General features: G+C 33.8%; 1 protein-coding gene across 3 annotated transcripts in view; it reads left to right on the top strand.

The window, feature by feature from the left end:
• Window positions 1-20,823, top strand: part of LOC125075804 (protein furry) — a 112,568-nt gene that overhangs the window by 72,008 nt on the left and 19,737 nt on the right. For all 3 annotated transcript variants that reach the window (XM_047687573.1, XM_047687574.1, XM_047687572.1), the window contains 9 exons: window positions 2,177-2,310; window positions 3,451-3,552; window positions 7,811-7,945; window positions 10,347-10,538; window positions 10,724-10,815; window positions 15,997-16,111; window positions 18,536-18,708; window positions 19,151-19,267; window positions 20,383-20,552. In XM_047687573.1, coding sequence (XP_047543529.1) covers window positions 2,177-2,310; window positions 3,451-3,552; window positions 7,811-7,945; window positions 10,347-10,538; window positions 10,724-10,815; window positions 15,997-16,111; window positions 18,536-18,708; window positions 19,151-19,267; window positions 20,383-20,552 — 1,230 coding nt within the window. The remainder of the gene's footprint in view (window positions 1-2,176; window positions 2,311-3,450; window positions 3,553-7,810; window positions 7,946-10,346; window positions 10,539-10,723; window positions 10,816-15,996; window positions 16,112-18,535; window positions 18,709-19,150; window positions 19,268-20,382; window positions 20,553-20,823) is intronic.

Below are 20,823 nucleotides of genomic sequence, written 5' to 3'. Positions count from 1 at the left end.
GTACAAATCTCTAAAATGAACTACCACTTTTTACCAGTGGAGGCAATAAGTCGAGGTGTTAGTACATGTTTCTGCACTATTACTCCAAGTTCCAACTACTAACCAACTGCCGTGGATTGAAGTCGAATGAAAGATATTATTTTATTTTATATCGATTTTGTTTTATTATATAATTAATTTGCGTATAAGCAATACAAATCAAAATGATAAATTTAGGCAGAATGCGAATAGTAAAAAAAACGTTACGGATGGTTACTGAAAGTGTAAAATAAATAATAATTTGTTCGTTAATATATACTGTGTATATATATAATATACACAAGAACGGTGCGGAAAGGGGGCATGGCAGCATACTAGATTAAGAGAGTATCAGGCCGTATTCCGTCACAGCATACTCCGAAAACGAGCCGATAGATATTTTACATGAAAATTTAAACTGTATATTTTTAATTAATTTGTACATATACATAATTGTCACGAAATAAAACGATATTTCTTAAATACGTCAATAGGACGTGATATATTGAGACATTCGTTCGAATGTACAAATAGGTACTCTCTATTTGTGAACATAAAATTTTGTGCATAAAAATCAAAATAAAAGCTTTCTATAGTATTATTTTAGTTCGTTACCAAAAAACATTTTTTTTTTATGGTATTGATAGGCGGACGAGCAAATAGCTCTGCGAAACTGTGAGAAATATTAACCATTACTTACATAACCAATGCGCCACCAACCTTGGGAACTAAGATGTTATATCCCTTAAGTATGTAGTTACACTCGCTCACTCACCCTTCAAAGCGGAACACAACAATACCGAGTATTGCTGTTTCATGGTAGAATATCTGATGAGTGGGTGGTACCTACCCAGACGAGTTTGCACAAAGCCCAAAGAAATGGCAAGACAAAATATATTTATGCGTAAACAATTATTGTTACGATAAATATGATGGTTCGAATGGCTACTTATAGTATTTATAGTATGAATTGTATTAGAGATGTCATTTGCCACGGAGTACCTGAGGGCTCTATAGTAAGAGATAGAGTATCATTTATTGCATAGAAATTATATAAACTAAAGTAAACTATGTTATTCCATCACGCTACTCTAATGTGGGTTAGTAGGCGAATATATATCTGTCAGTTTTTCATCTGACACATGCAAGTTTTCCGTAGATTTTTTCCTACATCATCGAGCAAATACATACATGGCACGTGATAATAAACCATAAGATTTGTTTGTCAATATAGGTAATTTAAATTTATTCTGATTAGTTCATATGTTGAAGCGTGCTCGTGTAAATTAGCTTAAACTTACCCATAGGTTTGATGAATGAAGGGATTAGGCACTCGTCGATATTATAGGCAACATAACCTAAGGCGGGCGACTGTTGACAACAAAATTATACATATATAATTGTATTTAACTAACATGACTGTATTTTTAGATGTTGAGAAAGATTAACGACTGTGTTTCTTGATGATGATTCAAAAGTGCTTGAATACTATTTTGATTTTGTAGTCTCTTGTGGCAATGTATAATATTAAATAGAAAATATCAAATATATTTTCACAATATCATTCAATCATAGAAATTTAAATACAAGAAGCCATTTAATAATTTTATATTAATGAAATAACGAATATCTGAAACATTAGACGTCTTATATATTAAACAATCTATTTATTTAGTTTTCAATTATAACATGAGAACATTTCTAAAGTCGATAAAGCTCTATTGATATTACGCTGTCAGATGTATGAGAATATCACGTTACTAAAAAAATAATAAAGTTTTGTGTTGGTGATTTCGTTAACATTGTTCGCGACCACTCTTGGGCTCTCCCGTACGGCTCCTCTATTAAAATGGTTTTTAGAAATCCTTAATCCGTCCATCAATAGTTCCCAGAATATTCCATCAATCGATGTATGGCTGTTGGTCAGCTATTCTATTTTCAAAAAGAGCAAAACTGTCTCGTCTCAACGCTCCAACTTTTCGAAATGTTTATGTCGATTAGATGTATGTGATCAATTCTTAAATAAAAGAATAAAATAAAAGCCGATAATTGATATAGATTTTTTTTTGTATTGTTTATTATACTAACGATGACAAAAGTGTATTCTGTCTTGAAATATAACGATTTCCAGCTAACGAATTATTTTTTACAACCGCAGAGATAACAGCGCGTTTCCAAACCGCTCGTACAGAAGTACGACAATTGTTGCTTCAGTACTTGTTACCGTGGCTCGTGAACATCGAGCTCGTTGACCCCAACGTGCCACCCGCCAACCCGCTGTCCTACATACAGGTAAACCTATTGAAGACCTTTACTATACAAACTAAACATGCACCCCAGACGTTCGAAGTTATCACCGCAGCGATAATTCCTCTAATATGTATTACCATTGAACTTACATGTATTTTATCATTATCTTATTTTATAAATTTTAGTCTAACAAATCAGGCGAAACACTCAGAATATATATATATTATTTTAATAATACATGTATAATATTCCTTTAAAGGTAAATTTTCAATGAAGACTGCAATTCCTAAACAGATAAAAGATACATATAAAAGATGAAATTATTGAACTCGATTTCACGGAGGTGCATTTGTATCGCCTGATCTTTTGTTACGATCGGCGACACCTTCCATATTATTCCGTATTTTGTTTTTACCAACAACTTGTTATTATAGAATCGAATGACATTCGAAGCAAGAAAACTGTAGATCTAATGATTGCTTCGAAAGGTATATTACATTACATACAACAAAAATGATATAGCAAGAAAGTATTTCAAAATATTTAAAATATACGATTTTCTAGTCTGATAACAAACGTTGTAAACTAAATGATCACCTTAATTCAGTTTATTACAAAGAAATCTTTTTAAAATATACTTACAGTTATAACTAGTTTCGATAAGTTTCTTTCACGAATTCTTCAAAGGCTTAGTTTTTTTGTTTCCGAACTATCAATAGATTTATGTTATTGTATATATTATGTTTGTACAACCCCGGTTACTTAATCTGTCCCACTCAACGAAGTTATGTGTGACGTTCCCCAATAAACGAACTGAAGCTAAAGCAAATAGAACTTTTTAAAATCAGGTTCGTAGTTTGTGAAAGGAGTTTCAGTCACGTTTAACCACAGAAACTCTTCAGCGTTAGAATTTAAATTTAGATGATTTTAAATATTCATATGTCTAATATGTAGCACTATTTAAAACTATCAGAGGCAAATAACCTGGGAATTGCGTTTATTTAAAGTCTACTAAAAACCATCAATGCTAAAAAAAAAAACAAAACATTTAAAGTGCTTCAAACCAACGAACTACTCTGAACATAGCAGTAAAATAGTATATATTTTTAATGTTCCATAAATTTAGGTTTAATCTGCCTTTTGTTTTCCACTAGAAATGTATTAAATAAATATTTTGTTCAGTACTATGTGTCGGAGGCGGGACGCACAGGACGTCGCGAGGGGCTCGGCTCCGTAGAAGCTACGGAGATGGTTCTCAACAACCTATTCTACATCACAGTAAAGGTAAGTCTATAACGACATCTTACGCCTAGCAACGTAGTCAGTATCCTCAGTTGTGATACAGCCCCGCGGCCAGACTTTCAGAAATGTATGTTGTTATTTAGAAAACGTTATTCCACCTAGGTGGCAATATAAGCATCATCATCATAATAATTCAATTAACCATTTATAAGATGTCGATGACGTTACATTCTACAACAATAAAAATGCTTGCGAATTTATTAATTGAATGCGAGATGTTAATTCGCATGAACTCAAATAATGCGTTAGTTGGCGTTTATGACGATTTCAAGCTTAACTACTGAAAAAAATTATAATTCAATTATAGATCAACACGACAATAAAAATACAGCTAAACCTGAATCATAGAGCTAATTAACAAAATCAGTTAACTGTGACATGAACAGTTAATGCGTTTGGTCTCTTGAGAGTTCTGTAAAAAAATAATTTTCCCCTTGACTCGTGCCCTAAACGTGACTTATCCAAAGTTCAATCAACTACTGAAATTACGTTGAAATTAAATACTAAAGCGGGACAAACGAACAAATTATAATTAATACATTAAATTTATTTAATCACATATTTTTAGGCAAGTAAAAGATGTAACGCATTTCTTAATTATTAATTTTACTCGACGTATGTATTAAATATTTAAATACAATATTTTGATGATGAAATCTTATCTCGTGTACGAAATAATGATGTACGCAGAAAAGTAATATATTATATTAATAAACTACGCGAATACTCTGAAATAGCGGTGAAAATAACTGCACAGCGATTGTAGTAGTAACGAAATACTCTTTGATCAATTAAGAATATATTTTGAAAAAATTAAAATGCTTTTATTTTCCTTGCTTTAAATTTGTTGTTCAATTTTGCGCCCAATTGGAAAGAGTCGGTATGCTCAAAAAGTACGTCGTGCTTCACATCGGCTCAATAGGCGTGACACGCGGCCCCACGTGAGGTGCTGTCTCGTATAAGCTTATTTGACCGAGTCGATCCATTGGCGTATATATCACTCTGCATCTTTGAAGGCAATTTTCACCGAGAATATTCCCAGGAATTGCTCGGATTAATCCCCATCACTGAATGTCACCATCGGACCTCACTTCAGAATTCTAAATTCAATCCAGTCCACCTCGATAACCGGAATCCCACAATAGCGCAATATATAACTCCATGCGCTTCAAATTTAAAGAACTTCCTTCTAAACTTTCGTCCAATTATGATTTTAGTCTGTTATGTGATTGATTTTTAATTTTAACGCTGTAACAATTGTAACAGCGTTTAGTTAATATAAAAACTGACAAACTTCTATACAAATATTCATCCCCAATTTTACCTAAATGCTTGTTGCTTAACTGTCGTTAGCTCATTAACAGATGCCTAAATACCGGTGCCCATAATTCTAACATCAGAAATAACGAATTTCCATACAATCTATCTCCTGTTTAATCCCTTTAGAAGATACATTTTGATTATTACTTTCTGAGTTTACCTATGTACAATAATTAATTTATGTGCAAAACTTCATTCCGTTTTAAAGCAGCATCCTATCAGCCTTCAAAGAACATACTAATAACTGGCCTTCAACCGACGCTTCTTTCAAACGAACGGAAAAGGAATACGATTAGTTTACTTAAACCGGTAAATATCAACCGATGTATACTGTTATTCTGTCGCCAATTATTCGGAATACGCTTTCAGACGTGCCCTCTACATGAGAATGTACAGTGTACACACATTCATGATAGCTTATTTCAAACGATTGCGCTCCCATACCATCGTGTACACAGAGCAAGAAATGCCGTTCACGAAATTGTACATATTTCCGCCTACTTTCTGTACACGCCTTTCTATTGACGCTCGTTACAGAGACTCGAGCTATTCGACATACGTATATTTGATTTATCATACTTTATTTAATGATCAATCAACCTTTTCATAGAATCGAAAAATTATATAACAGTCCACGTGACGCGTAATGTATGGCGTGGGCCGCTACTATGACAGACAAGTGATGTACTACGGTGTAAGTTTTCTATAAGAGCAAAACAATTGCAATACTCACGAGCAAGTATGACTTTTAACAACCCGAAATTTCAAAATGCTTTATATCGTTAGCTATATGTTATGGTTCACAATCTTGTGGCAGCTAATATTCTAGTTACATAGATTTTAATATATTGGTGTTTATAATTTCAAGGTGACACATATGAAGCCGTTCGTTATCTTGATTAAAAATACCTGTCAGATGAATCTTACGTTCTATACGACTTTTAATATGTCATTTGAAAGAAAATATTCTTCTAAATTGATGAAAAATAATTATTTACTTAAATACTATTCAATTCCGAAGCTTACACATTTTCAACACTTACAAAATCGTCGATGTAACATTTGTTTTTTTAAAAGACTAACGTGGTCAATATTTAAACAAATTTAAAGTGTTTGTATTCAATAATTTAAAAGCGATCACGCTATTTACCATGTACCAATTATTCGAGTATATATTAATATGTACATACATATATTCAGATCATTATACTCGCCTCATAATTATAAGTACTTCAGTATTAGTGTCCAGTCATATTTGATATGACGTATTTTGTAACAGTCCATAGATCAATTAAGTTCATTAGTCGTTGAAACATGTAATACTGTATTCAGTACCGAAATATTTGTAGGCATAATGGGGTTGGGTGGACGTACTCGTATCGTTATGGCTTCATCGCACGCCCATGTTTGTGCAATCGCTCACCCAAGACTTACGCAAACTGGCTCGCACTCGTCTTAATAGTGTCCGGATTTATATAATCGGATACAATATCGAAGTTCCATATCATTCAAAATTATTGAGTACAATTCATTTTTAGAACAATTTTTTGGGTATTGTTTTATTTTAGTCACTTAATATTTATCCCGGGGAATCCGTTAGTCAGTAGACTGTTTTATGTTTTTACCCCAACTTTCAGAGACCTAATGTAAGTAGTTAATTTTACTTCTGACGTATAATTTAATTATATCTTCGTTTAGTAAAATAGAAAAAGAATAAATGTTACTTTAAACTGAATTACAGATGAATTTACGATGAAAGTAAATGACATTAAATAATGTACGTTAAATGTAATTTGATACATAACATATTAGCTTGGTCAATAATAAATATTTCATATATCGAACTGGTTGGAAATCTCGTCACTCGCAACAAGCGGAACATAGAGCAGCCGTCTGATGTTTGCCAGTTACCGACCTGGGTCAACACTGTATTTGACAGCATCATTACGTAGCAACTACGTCACGGTTTGCCTTTGTACGTTCGCTAAAACAGGAAATTTTATTACAACCCTTCCGACGAACAAACCCTTTAAATAAACATATCATGCACTCGATGGTTAGGTACGAGATATTTTTAATCAATATGAGCGTGTCTACAGTTTCTTTGGTACATTATTATTCATGGAATGTCAGCGTTTCGTTTGCTAGTTTTTTTTTTTTTATGTACGCTGTTATTTTGTTTAGAGTATTTATTACCGAGTTTTTACAATTAATGGAAGCTAATATTAAGAAAAGATCAGTACGCAAACAGTTGCTGTTACTACGTAAGTCATTAATCAATATGCATATAAAACAAAAATTCATTCATTCAAAGTATATTTAATAAAGAGCTGCGTTTTTATCCAAGGATCTTTCATTAACCTTCGTAACAGATTTCTTACAAGTATCAAAACATAACATCCCAACCAATTCAGTGGAACCGTATCTACACAATAAAGTACCCGAGGTCATAGGCATTAGGTATAAAAAAGTAGCCTATGTCCTTCCTTGGGGTTCAATCTTACTTCGTAAAAAAAATCATCAAATTGAATGAGCCACAAAAGCGTAATAGACAGGCAGACAAGAGTTACTTTCTTATTTATAATATTAGTACAGATTTACACTCGCCTTAAATAGGAAACCTCATTACTACAAACAACATATTATACAGTGCGCAAACAAATATTGCTTGATTACTTTTTGTTTATTATGAAATTTAAATAAAGGTAAAGTTATTGGTCGGGCGGGTTATGAGATTTAACCAACAAATATTATTTCAATTCACTAAAAAATCTATATAATTAAATCCGAATATACCTAAAGAACTCGAGTATCTCCAAATTAAACGAACCTGTGTGAAAGAACACGTCATACATTATTTATTTTATTTTATGATCTGCTTTTAAATAAATTTATATTTAATACATATGTCCTTCAACAGTTCTCGGATAATCACCCGAAGGAAATCGAAGAGTTGTGGTCGACGCTATGCGCTTGCTGGTCCAACAATCTCAAGGTCATCATTAGATATCTCATCATCGTCTCGGGGATGGCACCGAACGAGCTGTTACCATACGTAAGTACACGAGTATTTAATAACAGTAGTCTGAACGATTCGTCGATAAATATTTAGGTAAATTGGTATTATGAATATGATTTCAATTTTCATCAGTAGATTCGCAACGTACATCGTATTTATTAAGCGTTTGTCTGGTCTCTGTACAGGTTAATTATGATACAATTTACTATCAGGCTAACTAAAGTTCGAACTTCGGCGGCTGATGTATGCATAGTTCAGCGTAGCGTGAATTAATTATATAAATCAGCTACCCCTATATTGTCCGGACGTTATCGAAAATTGAATAATACTTCTTTTGTTAGATAGACTTTCATTTATTTATAAAGATTATTATATATATGACTCCATACTACTGGGCCAATCCAATCAACATAGGCCGTTACTACCTTCAAATTTATTGTTAAGATATTAGATTTATTTATAACTGAAAGTAATATATATTATGACGATTCACAGGAAAGGGTCCCAATTACAATTCGTACAATTAAAATCGTTTCGTACACTGAAAATACCGCCGTCTTACGACCAACGGACGGGAGATGTTTCGATAAAAAAATTGAAACGTCAAAGAGCTATCAAAGTTACTTTGTGTTTATGATCTAATTACCTTTCGAAATCGATCGGCTTTCCCAGACGTCTCAGTGTCTCAGACGAGGGCTTTTATAATATAATCAGTACCAAAATGTTAATTTTGAACATCTTATTCAATAAAATATCTGTCTTTATCAATGTTTTCGTTAGAATTTTGTAATATCTACATTAAATATATTTTATTCGCATGTACGCGTATACAAAATTTACTCGAATTCCTATTGATGTAATGATTTTATGCGTTTGCGTTAATGTCATTGTCAGAACTGATTTTGTTAAGTTTCGAAAGCATCGGTTTGCCGTATTATGGATGGTGTCAGTTTTGCACAGCGTTACAGTTTAGCACGTTCACGGTGATGATAATGCGCTGATCGAGACCGAGACCATATATTTTGTGATAGTATTACATAATATATTCCAACAATAACGTTATTTAAAAATAAAACGAAACGTTTTTATATAAAATTATATTTTAAGCTACGTCCCTATTTTAGTTGTCTAGCTAATAACTAGTAAAGAAATTGAGATTTAAGCAACCGTATTGATGTACGATTATATTTTAACATGCGCCTGTTGTAAAATAATTAAGTACTCGCTGAATATGTCACTGCAAGAGACTTGGGCGTACTCTGGATTGGTTAGGTAGCCAGCATAGTTTAGACGCGATTGTTCGTCAATAGAGATATTTCCCATATCAACATTGTTTAGATTATATTTTTGATGGCAATAGTATATTTTCTACTACCCTAAAAACTATCGAAGACGTGATAGGATTAAGGTGATATGTAACTTTTTTTTATCCGAGAAGGCTCAGTAGTTTGATCGCGTGCATCTTAACCGATGATCGATGTTCAAACCCAGGCAGGCACCACTGAATTTGCATGTGCTTAATTTGTGCTTATAATTCATCTCGTGCTCGGCGGTGAAGGAAAACATCGTAAAGAAACCTGCATGTGTCTAATTTCATCGAAATTCTGCTATATGTGTATCCACCAACCCGCATTTGCAACGAGGTGGAATACGCTCCAAAATCCTCCTCCTCGAAGGGACAGGAGGCCTTAGCCATAGCCATGTTAATGTTGTATGTTGTAATATTTTTTAATTTGATGTCATAAATTAAGACATAAAATATATTTTTATACGATGTTACTTCTCACCTTCATCTACTCATGTCATCAATGGGCTTGTGATATACCGTAACAATTCGTTAAGTATAGGATTTTTAGTAACTAGTTTCTTCAGCTGCAGTTCATGAGTTTCTTTGAGGGTTGAATCCAGGATCGTATTAGTCGAAACAGTACACATTGTACCGATGCTCATAAAGCCTTAATTCTACAGCTGATCTTTAGTCACGTCGGATTATCATCCCATCGGTCTATGAGAGTGAGGTTGTAGAGAATGCAAGTCGGAGTTTTCGTACAGAAGAAAATATTTGACGAATGTTTCGTGACTGAAATCGGTTAAGAAGCCGACATTCGTGGCCTCTGGACAATGTATCGCTAGTGCGTGTAAATTGTAATGACTTTCTCACCCTTCGGACCGGAATACATATACAAGTATTGACGATTGGTTGAATAACTTGTGAAGTGGCTTGTACCCTCCAGACGGGTAAGCACAAAGCCCTACCATTTAAATTGGTTAATATTGAGTTGGTTTGTTTTGATTGGTTCTCACAATACTTCTCGTTTCATCTTAAATAACCGCTATATTTTGTGTCATGTATTTACGTTAGTATCATGTATAAGGAGTTCTTACTTAACTACAGTTAATTGTAAGAGAGATAGTTCAATAATTTTTTTTATATCAGGCAAAACGCGTTGTGCTATACTTGGCGCGATCGAGGCCCGAGCGTCTCCTGGACGAGATGATGACTGAATTGCAAACCGTGGAAACTCTCAACTGCCTCATCGAGAGAACGGAGACGCCACCTTTCTACCGACTCACTTCGATGCGGAAAGCGACATCTGGTCACAGCGATGGACCGGGGACCGGCTCACAGGTATGTTATTAGATAATGTTTACAGTGTTATACTTTTGCAGATAATATACGAATAGTAGTAAAATATATTTTGTATTGTAGTTGCATAATATGTTCGTAACAATAACAAACATAACTTTTATTAAATATCAACTGCACGCTGCTTTGAAATGGTGCAATTTTCATATTAAGCAATTGATACATAGGATGCAACGGGTCGCACGGGAGAGCTGGCTCCGGTTGAAAAAGGCACCATTCACACTAAGCGCCACAGCGGCGAGGACCCGGCAAAGACATCGTAAGTATACTATCATCTAATCCATTGATTAAATAAAGCAGTTTAAAAAAAAACGCTACTCATAATGTCCTCGCGATAAATTACAGACACTAGATTATTCTATATGACAAATGCACAAGTGTGTGAGCAAACACAGGTGTACTCTCTACTCCTACATTACAAATTATAAAATTGTAATCACCAGTTGCTGCGCCGATGCCTTTGAATTAAACTTTACTCCGGTTATGCTTGAACTGCCTTTCCAATAAACATTGGTTAATTAAATACAGACATTTGAAAAAAGAAGACACAGTATTTATCAAGCCACATTTATATATTTTTTAATTTCCGTTGCACAATTTTAAAGAAACATCTTGTCTTAAGACGTAAAGCTTCGACTGCGGAAGCTGTAAAAATAAAATGACCTTCTCCGACTTTTGTGAGGAAAGAAATAAGTCAGAAATTAAGAAATCGTTAGAAGCACATTTCATTCGCCGTAACTTCTCAGCTCTGAGATGTTTTCATTTCCGACCCGGTATTAATTAGCCTTTGATGATCAATTAGATAGTGTATAACTTGAATAGATGTGTAACACGCTTTGCGTCTTGTAGACTACAAATTCGACTTCACGATGAGTTTGTACGTGGAAAATCTAAACTATATTTCATCGCTCTAATATAACTTATAAAGTGATAAGTTTTGTTCGCTGTTTTTCGAGTTTCACTCAAAAACTGCTTATACGGTCGATATGGAACTTTCATATTATTTTAGTGTATAGTTTCGGTAAGATCGGTAGTAGCCTACACCGTATGTCAGTGGTGCATATTTTTTTAGATGTTTATAAATTTATTCGGTGGTAAGTCTCACCACTCACCATATAGTCTACCACCAAGCGGCATTACTTAGTATTGTTATATTCCAGTTTGAAGTTCGAGTTAGCCAGTTTAAAAACTAGGTATAACATCTCAGTGCCCAAGGAAGGTGTGGTTTAAATTTCTAACGGCGTAATTGTCTATGGACAATCGTGACATTAGGTGGCCCATTTGGTAGTCCGCCCAATTATGCTTTAAAAAAAATGTCTTAAGATGTTGGCGTAGACGAAGAGAAAAATGACATGAATATGATATGGTAACAGTGTATCTTGATAAATATTGTTTTTATATTAATGTAAAAATAAAATTTGATCATAAAGTCTAAACAATATCGAGTATAGATGTGGCGCGATCCTTCATAGCCTAGCTGCTCGTTCTCGCGGGCCACGTGCAGATGTACTAATGGGTCATTTTTATGCACGTGAGCTCACACCGCCGACAGTCATCACCGCGCTCTTATTGATAATAACCGGGACCCACAGGAAGCTGGCAAGGAACTCACACTTACACCTGACAGGCATCATTGTTGCCAATAAAGCTGTTTATCAAAGACGGCTTGCCACAATCTCTGACACTGATAGGTGTTTTCGTAAAGTAGTATTTTAGTATTTTTTACAAACTTTTCTACGCGTTTAGTGGCTCTATTTGTGAATCCTCTTGTTTTTTTTTCTCAATCGGGTCTCATACCTATTCAATGTTTCGATAGATTACATATTTTTAACAGAATTTAAAAAGGGGAAGATTATGAAAACAAAATAGAATTAATAATTAATTGATAATATAACATAATTTATCTAAACATAAAATACGTTTAAATAAAAAAATATTCAAGTTATGAAAGTAAACCATAAGCCGCGTTTTTAAAAACCAATAATTATTATCGGCGTACAAAATTTTGAAGCTGCACACTGTGTAATGTTTTAATTCACGCTCTCGATAACTGAATATGTTAAGTCAATTTATTATAGAAAGTTATTGATCATGTAAAAAATATATCGTCGAATTTAAAATCCTTTTTGTGAATATACTAGTGTGTTATTAAAGAACTTAATTAAAATTACACATAACGATAAATAGTATCGCTTAGATAAATGACTTACTAAAAGTTTACTTCAATAGTTAACATTTACATGAACGATGATGATGACAGAGACGACGGCCACTCTCAACGGTGAGTAGCCAGTTGCTCTCGATATATTACATTGCACAGACACAACACATACACACACTCTGTTTACTGTTATAATCCGATGAGGCAACAAATGCAATACGACCGGAAAGAGTTCACTGATAGGACTAACGGCTTTACATGGATTTCGTGGTACGGCAACGTGTCGTACTCAGCATTAACTTTTTCTCGACGGAAAAACCCATTAGCTTTTTTTGAACCAAACTATATAAGCCAAACGAGTAAGTTCATTTTATTTTATCTTAATACGAACTAGCAACCCGCCCCGGCTACGCACGGGTGCGATGCTGGTACTAAATATACTACAGAATGTCTTTATATACAACGTTTACAGCTTTTTGTGTCAAGACAATACAGACCGCTATGTCACTGCAATTTTAAATCTGTAATATCTGTGAAAATATTCATTTAAATTACTTGCTGTATAAGGTCATATTGATCTATATTAAATGCAAACAGTATTTAAGGTACTTAATTGGTTAAGGATTAATGCCGTGTTGCAATAATCATTTTATGAAAAGAAGCTAGTCCCTCTTAAGATATAAGTCAACCTGGTAGCCTGGTAGTCAGGCGCCGGCTGTGCTTAAACTATATACTTAATAGAATTAGTGTGCTCTTCATTCGTACACAATAATAAAAAAATATATATTTAACCATTTTCGTTAATTGTATAAAAAATACTCAATTGTTTTTTACTGTAAAATTCAATTGACATTTATAATAGCATAATAATTTTCATAAAAATAGTATGAGGAGTAATCTAATATTCAAAGCTCGATCAGCCTTGTTCTCTGCAATTGCAATAAGCCTTATTTCTAAATCCTTTCCTCGGTCGTTTCATTTAATTGACAGAGCACTTAGGTCGCCATTAGTTTAGGGGTGCATATTTGTTACCGTTATATTATTTGTTAACCTAAAAGAACAGTCTGCAAATCTCCCAATATTATCGCCCAACTATAGGACGGAAGAAGCATATTTCGCCTCTTAACTGGTGCATACACACGTGGCAGAAGTTCTTTCATAACTTTGTGTCGTATACGTTCCTCAACCACCGAGTTGAAACTTTATACAGTTGTTGTTATATACATACGGTGTGTTGTATAAGTAATGTAACATTACGATACATTTAAGTTGTAATGTATTATACATATTATACGTATTATTAATATATTATACGTTATGTTCTAAGACACTATCGCCATTTGAGGTAAATATTACTAACTAAAATAAATATTTAACTATGCAATCATGACGTTTAGTGATTATAGTATAGTGGCAAGAACGCTGTCAGCATTTCGCCATTTTAAAATCACAGTTTTTTTTTTACTCTGCGCATAAAATGTACCAACCCTGAAACCATTGGAGGCAATAAGAAGGATAAAATGTTGTTGTTGTTTTTTTTTTAAATATCACTCAAAGGTCCTAGTGTTTCAGCTTCAATGCGGCTCGAAGATATCATTTGGGAATTAATGTATCCACTATGATAGATGTCAAAAGTTCTAGAAGGCACTAAACACCCTAACGAACTCGTTGACCGATGAGACGAAGACAAATTACACCAAAGAAAAATGAAAACGATTTAATGATACTTCGTTATGTAATTTCTTTGGGTGCGATAAGATCACATTAAAAGATCGCATTTTAGTGCAGAATTTATATGAGTAACGTTTTAGTGAAACGTTTCTGACGCAATATGATTTCCCTGCTTAGATTCAAAATCGTTCATTCAGTGTAGAATCATACTATTTATATTAATTCGTTCGGAATGGAAAATATATAATAAACTCATATAAATAAACTCAGCCTATTATATATTTTTCCTGTTTTTTGTTTACAATTTATTTTAAATGCACTTAATTGATCACACATCTGTTTTGAAATGTAACCATATACTATATGTGAAATAAATTTGTTAAATTATATTTTGGACCAGGAACCATTCCGGGCTTTCTCAGTACAACTCACCATAGTTTCATCACAATCGGATCAATGACTTAAAAACGCAATAGGAACGCATCCAGACATTAATTATATAAATAAATGTGATAAATACCAAAGTAGCTAACGAGGAGCCTGTCTATCTGTCTGTTATTCTTTACGGCCAAACGTATTTTATGAAATTTGGTAAAACGCAGCAACCTAAGGAATACTTCTTTAACCTAACACATGACACTCAAGCTAGACTAAGAAAACGCAAACGAAACTGCAGCGTCTACTAGTTATTATATATATTATATATATTTTTAAATATAAAATTATTGCAAAATTGTAGACAAAGTTCATATAATAACTTTCACGAGGCGTGCAAAAACAAAGCTTAAAAGTGCACGGATGCAACAAGCTTTTCGATAAATGTCTGCTGGTAATGCGTAACAAGCGAATAGAATATTAAAACACAATATACATCATTTTATTTTCATTTTGTTCTGATAAAATGTTATTCTTTGGATAAATGTAAGAGTATAGTAATTCTTATCTATTCATTATAATAAACTAGTCGTCGTGCACGCCTTCGCTCGTGTTTTGAACTTCTTTCCGGTTCTTGGTACGGTGCCGTAATTCAACACGGTAACATGCCGTAGGGTCATAAAAGTGCTTCGTGATCCTACTTGAATAAAAAATATTAAATTTTGATTTTGATTATGTGTGATGATAATTTACCATCAACAAAATTGTTAATATATACATATATTATATGTAATGAATAAAGTAGATGATGATTACCACTTCGTAAGTTAAAATAAAGTTCATATATAAATATACATAACGGTTTCTCCATGTAGCCACTATATTGATAACACGGTCAGTGATAAACCATTCGAAGGTGTGCCCTAAGTGAGTGAAGGAGTGCCCTCAAGTCAGCCGCGAAACTTGCGACGTCAAATTACTTTATTTTATTATGTTAGTTTTGGTGGAAATATTGCCGAATCCTATAATCGTATATGTCCGCAAACTGTCCACCTCGAACCTCGAACTGTACAAGAAAATACTTATTATGTAATGTGCTACTCATTTAAGACCAAACTGACGTCATACATAAGTGCTTACTGTATTTGATATCACATTAATGGCGATAGTTGTAAAACTTATTACATACAGTAATAATAATTTACAAATCAATAATTAGTTTATATCTTGCAGCAGTGCTAAAACGGAATTGCCCCGTATACAAGACAAGCGCACGTCTGCACCGCCGTGCCCCACGCCGCCCGCCGACGACGACCCGTCACCGCCCTCCGACGGAGACGCTACGCCTGTGAGTACCTCACTTCTTACAGCACCACTAGAGCAACATCTCACTTGAGCAAGACGGCTGCTCAGCTTACAAACGACTTTACTTATGGCGTATCGAAAGTACGTCATAAATGTGTATGACAAAATTCTACTCCTATTTATATATAATCTCTATAATATATTTCTTTTGTAAGAGCAATAACTAAATTGCACACAAGAAAGTAGAAACTGAACTTTTTCCGTTTGCTAATTTATCTACAGACTTATATAAAGGTAAAAAATATACTACTACAAAAACAGTTTATAATATTGGTACTGAATAGGTTATTAAATATGTTAACAATGCATCTGTATATGAAACAAAACAATAAAACCGGCTTACAATATATTCGTTAAATTGTGAGGCTTTGTGTACATAGATATTCTCGACACCCTCCATGCGGGGCGCTTTGTTGTGGCGCTACATCGATGCTGCACGCGAAAAGTTTTGACGCGTAGTGCATTTTAATAAGCGTTGTTTGACATTCTACACTTTCCAGTTTCAAATTCTGTCACGATGTAAAATACAGAGATATTCTTGCTTGTTTTCGTATGTTTATGGGTGTGGTGTATCCCGCATTGATATTGAATTTAACTATATGATTATATTCAATGTATATAACCCTAATCATACACAGATGAGCGATACGATGTAATACAGACAAATAAAACTTGAGTATAATCCTTGTTGATTGTACGTGATCCTGTATTAAGATAATTGGATCAATTGGAATAGTTGAAAAGGTAAAAATAAAAATAGAAAGAAAGACGTCAAATAGTGACTCGTAAGTGTAAAATCTTGTATCCAGTAAACCGATACAAGCAGGCAATTTGTGGACAGAACACGGTAAAACTAAGAAAAGTCTTGCAGATAACGTTGGTGGTTATAAAAATAAAATATCGACGAGCGAGACTGTTCTTACAACTTAATTAGCAACTCGTACCCGCCTTCTTCGCTTTTAAATAGAAAAAGCGGAAAGGTTAAACGGAATTTAAAAAAAAATAGCCTATAAACATCAACACAGTCTCATACCGATACGTTCAATAGTATTCACGTGATTGACGCACGAAGAAAAACAAACCATTTGTACATGTTTTCAAAACGTTAAAATATTTTCAATTTTTGTTTTTGAAATCAATCGCATCTGTTGTGAAAATATTCTGTAAATTCAATTTAAATGTACCCTTACAAAACGGTCTCGCGTTTCAATCCTGCCCTATTGTCTTGTGACCTACGATCGACCTAAATACTGATTCATTTTACGTAGGAAAATAGATAATGAGAGAAAAAATATCGTGTAAAACATGAGTAGTGCGTGGGAGTACGTGACCTAAAATGAAAGACATGTTCGATCTTGCTGAAAGTTGTAAGTTTATTATTACGGTTTTACGCAAAATGATCCAATTATTATTATCAAATTCATTAGTTTTAGTTTAAAGTTTCAGATCAGACGTAGGCTATATATCAATTTTTTAAGGTACAGATTTATATACTGAAGAAATCAGATATTTCTATCTGCCTTTTCAACTAAAACGAAGGACAAACTCTTTGAGAGATTTTCATCACTACAATGTGTACACAAAGTTAGCAACGGCATATATCTAGCTTTATAGGAAATAAGTTCTTTAAAGAATTTCGTTCCAAAAATAGTTGATAATTCTAAGAGCACAAGAGAAAACCAAAAAAAACCTACCTAAAGATATTTTTATTTAATGCCTTATCATGTAATCGTCATCATTTGGTTCGGAATGTTTGTTATAATAATAGTATTATTAGAATTAGTAGATCCGTCCGTGTGTTATTTTATAGAACAATTGGAACTTCTGGAAATATATAATCAATACCATTTAAAAAATAGTTAAATAATGGTTAAAATAACTAAAGCTTTGTAGATGATTACACCTTGAGAATGAAACGATCACTGAAACGGACAGTTTCATATATTTACAGTTCAATATTTACAAAGTTTTTGATTTTAAATCAACTGTCATTCAAACGCTGCACGGTTAAATACAATGTTTGACGTGACGTGGTTAATGACTTTGAATTATGAAAGGATCTCGAATCCAAAGGCTTTTGCGCATTTCAATATTTTTCGAATTGCCGGAATCGCCGGTTATGTTATGACCCGGAACTAAGCCTCCATGTAAATTCATAGACATGCGCGCGCTTTTGTATGTATGTGTGAGTGTTTTTGTGTCAGTAAAAACATATTGATACTATATGCAGCCATGCAATAAAATTATTTTCAAAATCGAATATCTCGAAAAATACTTAAATGCGCTGAAATCCTTTGCTAGGTTTTTTTAGAGAATCAAAACGAGGCTCTCTAAGCCTTAGCTCTTAATTCAGTTAACAGCTTTCGCAGGTTCACTGTTTTTCATTAATGCATTTAATTGATCACAGACGGGTATGTGCGGTGATTCTGGAGGCGCGGTGAGTGCTCCCAGTACCCCGCAGGAAGCGCGCGTTGACTCGCTGCAGCCTCGGCCCCTACCCATGCCGGAGTACGGGGGCTTTTTCGCTCTTCTCACTGAATACCTCCCCGACACAAACCAGCCAGTATCCGGTTTCCACAGGTATATATCATAAAATTTGAATATCGTCAATATGTCATTAGTATCTATAGTCTATTCCAACCACAAGAGGAGTAAAGCTAAATAAACGACTTTGACTTTAATTGACGCAATGTAATTTTAAATAATCTATTTTATAAATTGTAGCCAAAAAATAGCATTTCGAAAGTCGTCGAAGTTGATATCAGAACTTTGAAACTAAAATTAAAGTATAGTATAAAGGATATAAGTAGTGAAGTGAAATAGTGTTGTTTTATATCTAAAGATATATTAACTGACAACTGTGTGTTTTTAGGCCAGAGCCATAAGCAAATCGCACGGAATATGTAAATATAAGGTTTGTTTATCGTTACTTCTTCTTTGATTGGAATACGGCTAAGGTCGAGCTGAGATGACGTTGCGTCACAAAATAACAACGGTTAATGCAGTGAGATTTATTATAAAGGTGCAACGTAGCGGTTATGCTGCTCTGCGATGTGGTGTTGGACGGAGTGGAACTCGATTGGTCCATACACGTGCCGCTTATGCTGCACATAGTATTCCTCGGCATGGACCATACCAGGCGAGTTGAACTTTTTGCGAAGTTAACTAATTTAACTCAAATACTTACACAATATGTTGTTTTTTTGTGTAATAAGTTAAATGGCAAATGGGTCCCCTGATGGTGAGTGGTTACCATTTACATTGGTGCTGAATAGATAATTACATTCAAAACTAATATTTTTTGTCTCCTGTGAATATAATTACACTGGTTCACTCGACGTTTAAAACGGAACGCTCCAATACTAAATAGTGCTGTTTAGCGGAATAAATAATAAGTGATGGGAGCTGGGTATACACAGATACACAAAGTCCTACCGCCAAGTATAAATTAAGACATATGTCAAATCACGATTTTGTGATTAAATTACACGAGTTTTTAAATATTAATAAATAAATTCCGAATATACTGACCGTGATACGTCGAAGCGAGAGCCTGTTATGTTGAATCACGTAAATGTAAATCAACCAGAAATTGTATTATGTTTATTGAAATGTATATACGTACATAACGCGCACATGTACAACGAAACTGTGAATGACGGGCATGTACATTGGAAATAATGAAAATGTGCGAGAATGTTAATGATATTAATATAACATTTTAATACAATATGAATCCACGATGGAAATTGAATTTCTCTCATAATCATATATGTATATTATTATTTTATATACAAACGTTTTTTTGACTCTATATGTAAACCATTCATATTTTTCTATACAAATTGAAGTGCAACTTTTAAAATGAAATATTGGTTTTCTGTTCAATCATTTTTAATAAAAGTAAACTGTAAAAGTCGATATAGTAAAGTTCAGTGTAAAATTTATTAGCAGTACAAATTCTAAGGTCGGAGCCGCTTCCTGAATTTACGGACGTAGTTCTTCTAGAGTTGTGGTAGTCTTTTTGTACAATTTGCCTTTGCCTTTAATACAGGCCCAATAAAAATAAACTACATAAAGCAGGCATGTTTTCAAAATAGTTGGTCACCCAGGTTCCTCTACAATTTTGTGTTGTTCAAACTTAGGTAGTGAAGTATGAGACTATAAAGTGTTATCATCGTATGTCTGTGTGTGTGTGTTCCAATATTTTTTGTCCTTGTCATGCACTAAGATTAAAGATTAAGCTTATGGCAGGTGGATAGTCCATCAACACTGCCGGCAGCTGCTACTCAATCTATTGGTAGCCGTGGCAGCTCACCACGATCACCTGACGATCGCGCGAGTGCTGCTGGCGGCTCGATCAGCCCAGCTTGGTCTCGGTCTACCGCCGCCGCCCTTGCCACTAGTACCGCATAATTTTTCTGGTAAGTTATTAAGTACTTAAATCTTTATTGAGCGTTAATTAGACATATTAAAGAATTATTATTTAATTTATTTTTAATGTCAAGTAGTATTCATTAGTTCAGTTAAAAATTTGGGTTTATCGATAACAATTTACTTTAATTTTGTTTGCGTTTTTCATTTTTTTTTCTTATACAACCGTAGTACCGCTCTCTAATCGGCCAGTAAAATTAATTAATTGTTAAATCGTAACAATTAGTAAATTGCAAGAATCCTCTTTATTGTTCTGCACAT

This window comes from Vanessa atalanta, chromosome Z (genome assembly GCF_905147765.1).
Source record: "Vanessa atalanta chromosome Z, ilVanAtal1.2, whole genome shotgun sequence".
Classification (NCBI taxonomy): Eukaryota; Metazoa; Arthropoda; class Insecta; order Lepidoptera; family Nymphalidae; genus Vanessa; species Vanessa atalanta.
Note: the sequence above shows the minus strand (reverse complement) of the source record. Positions and strands in the feature narration are given on the sequence as shown.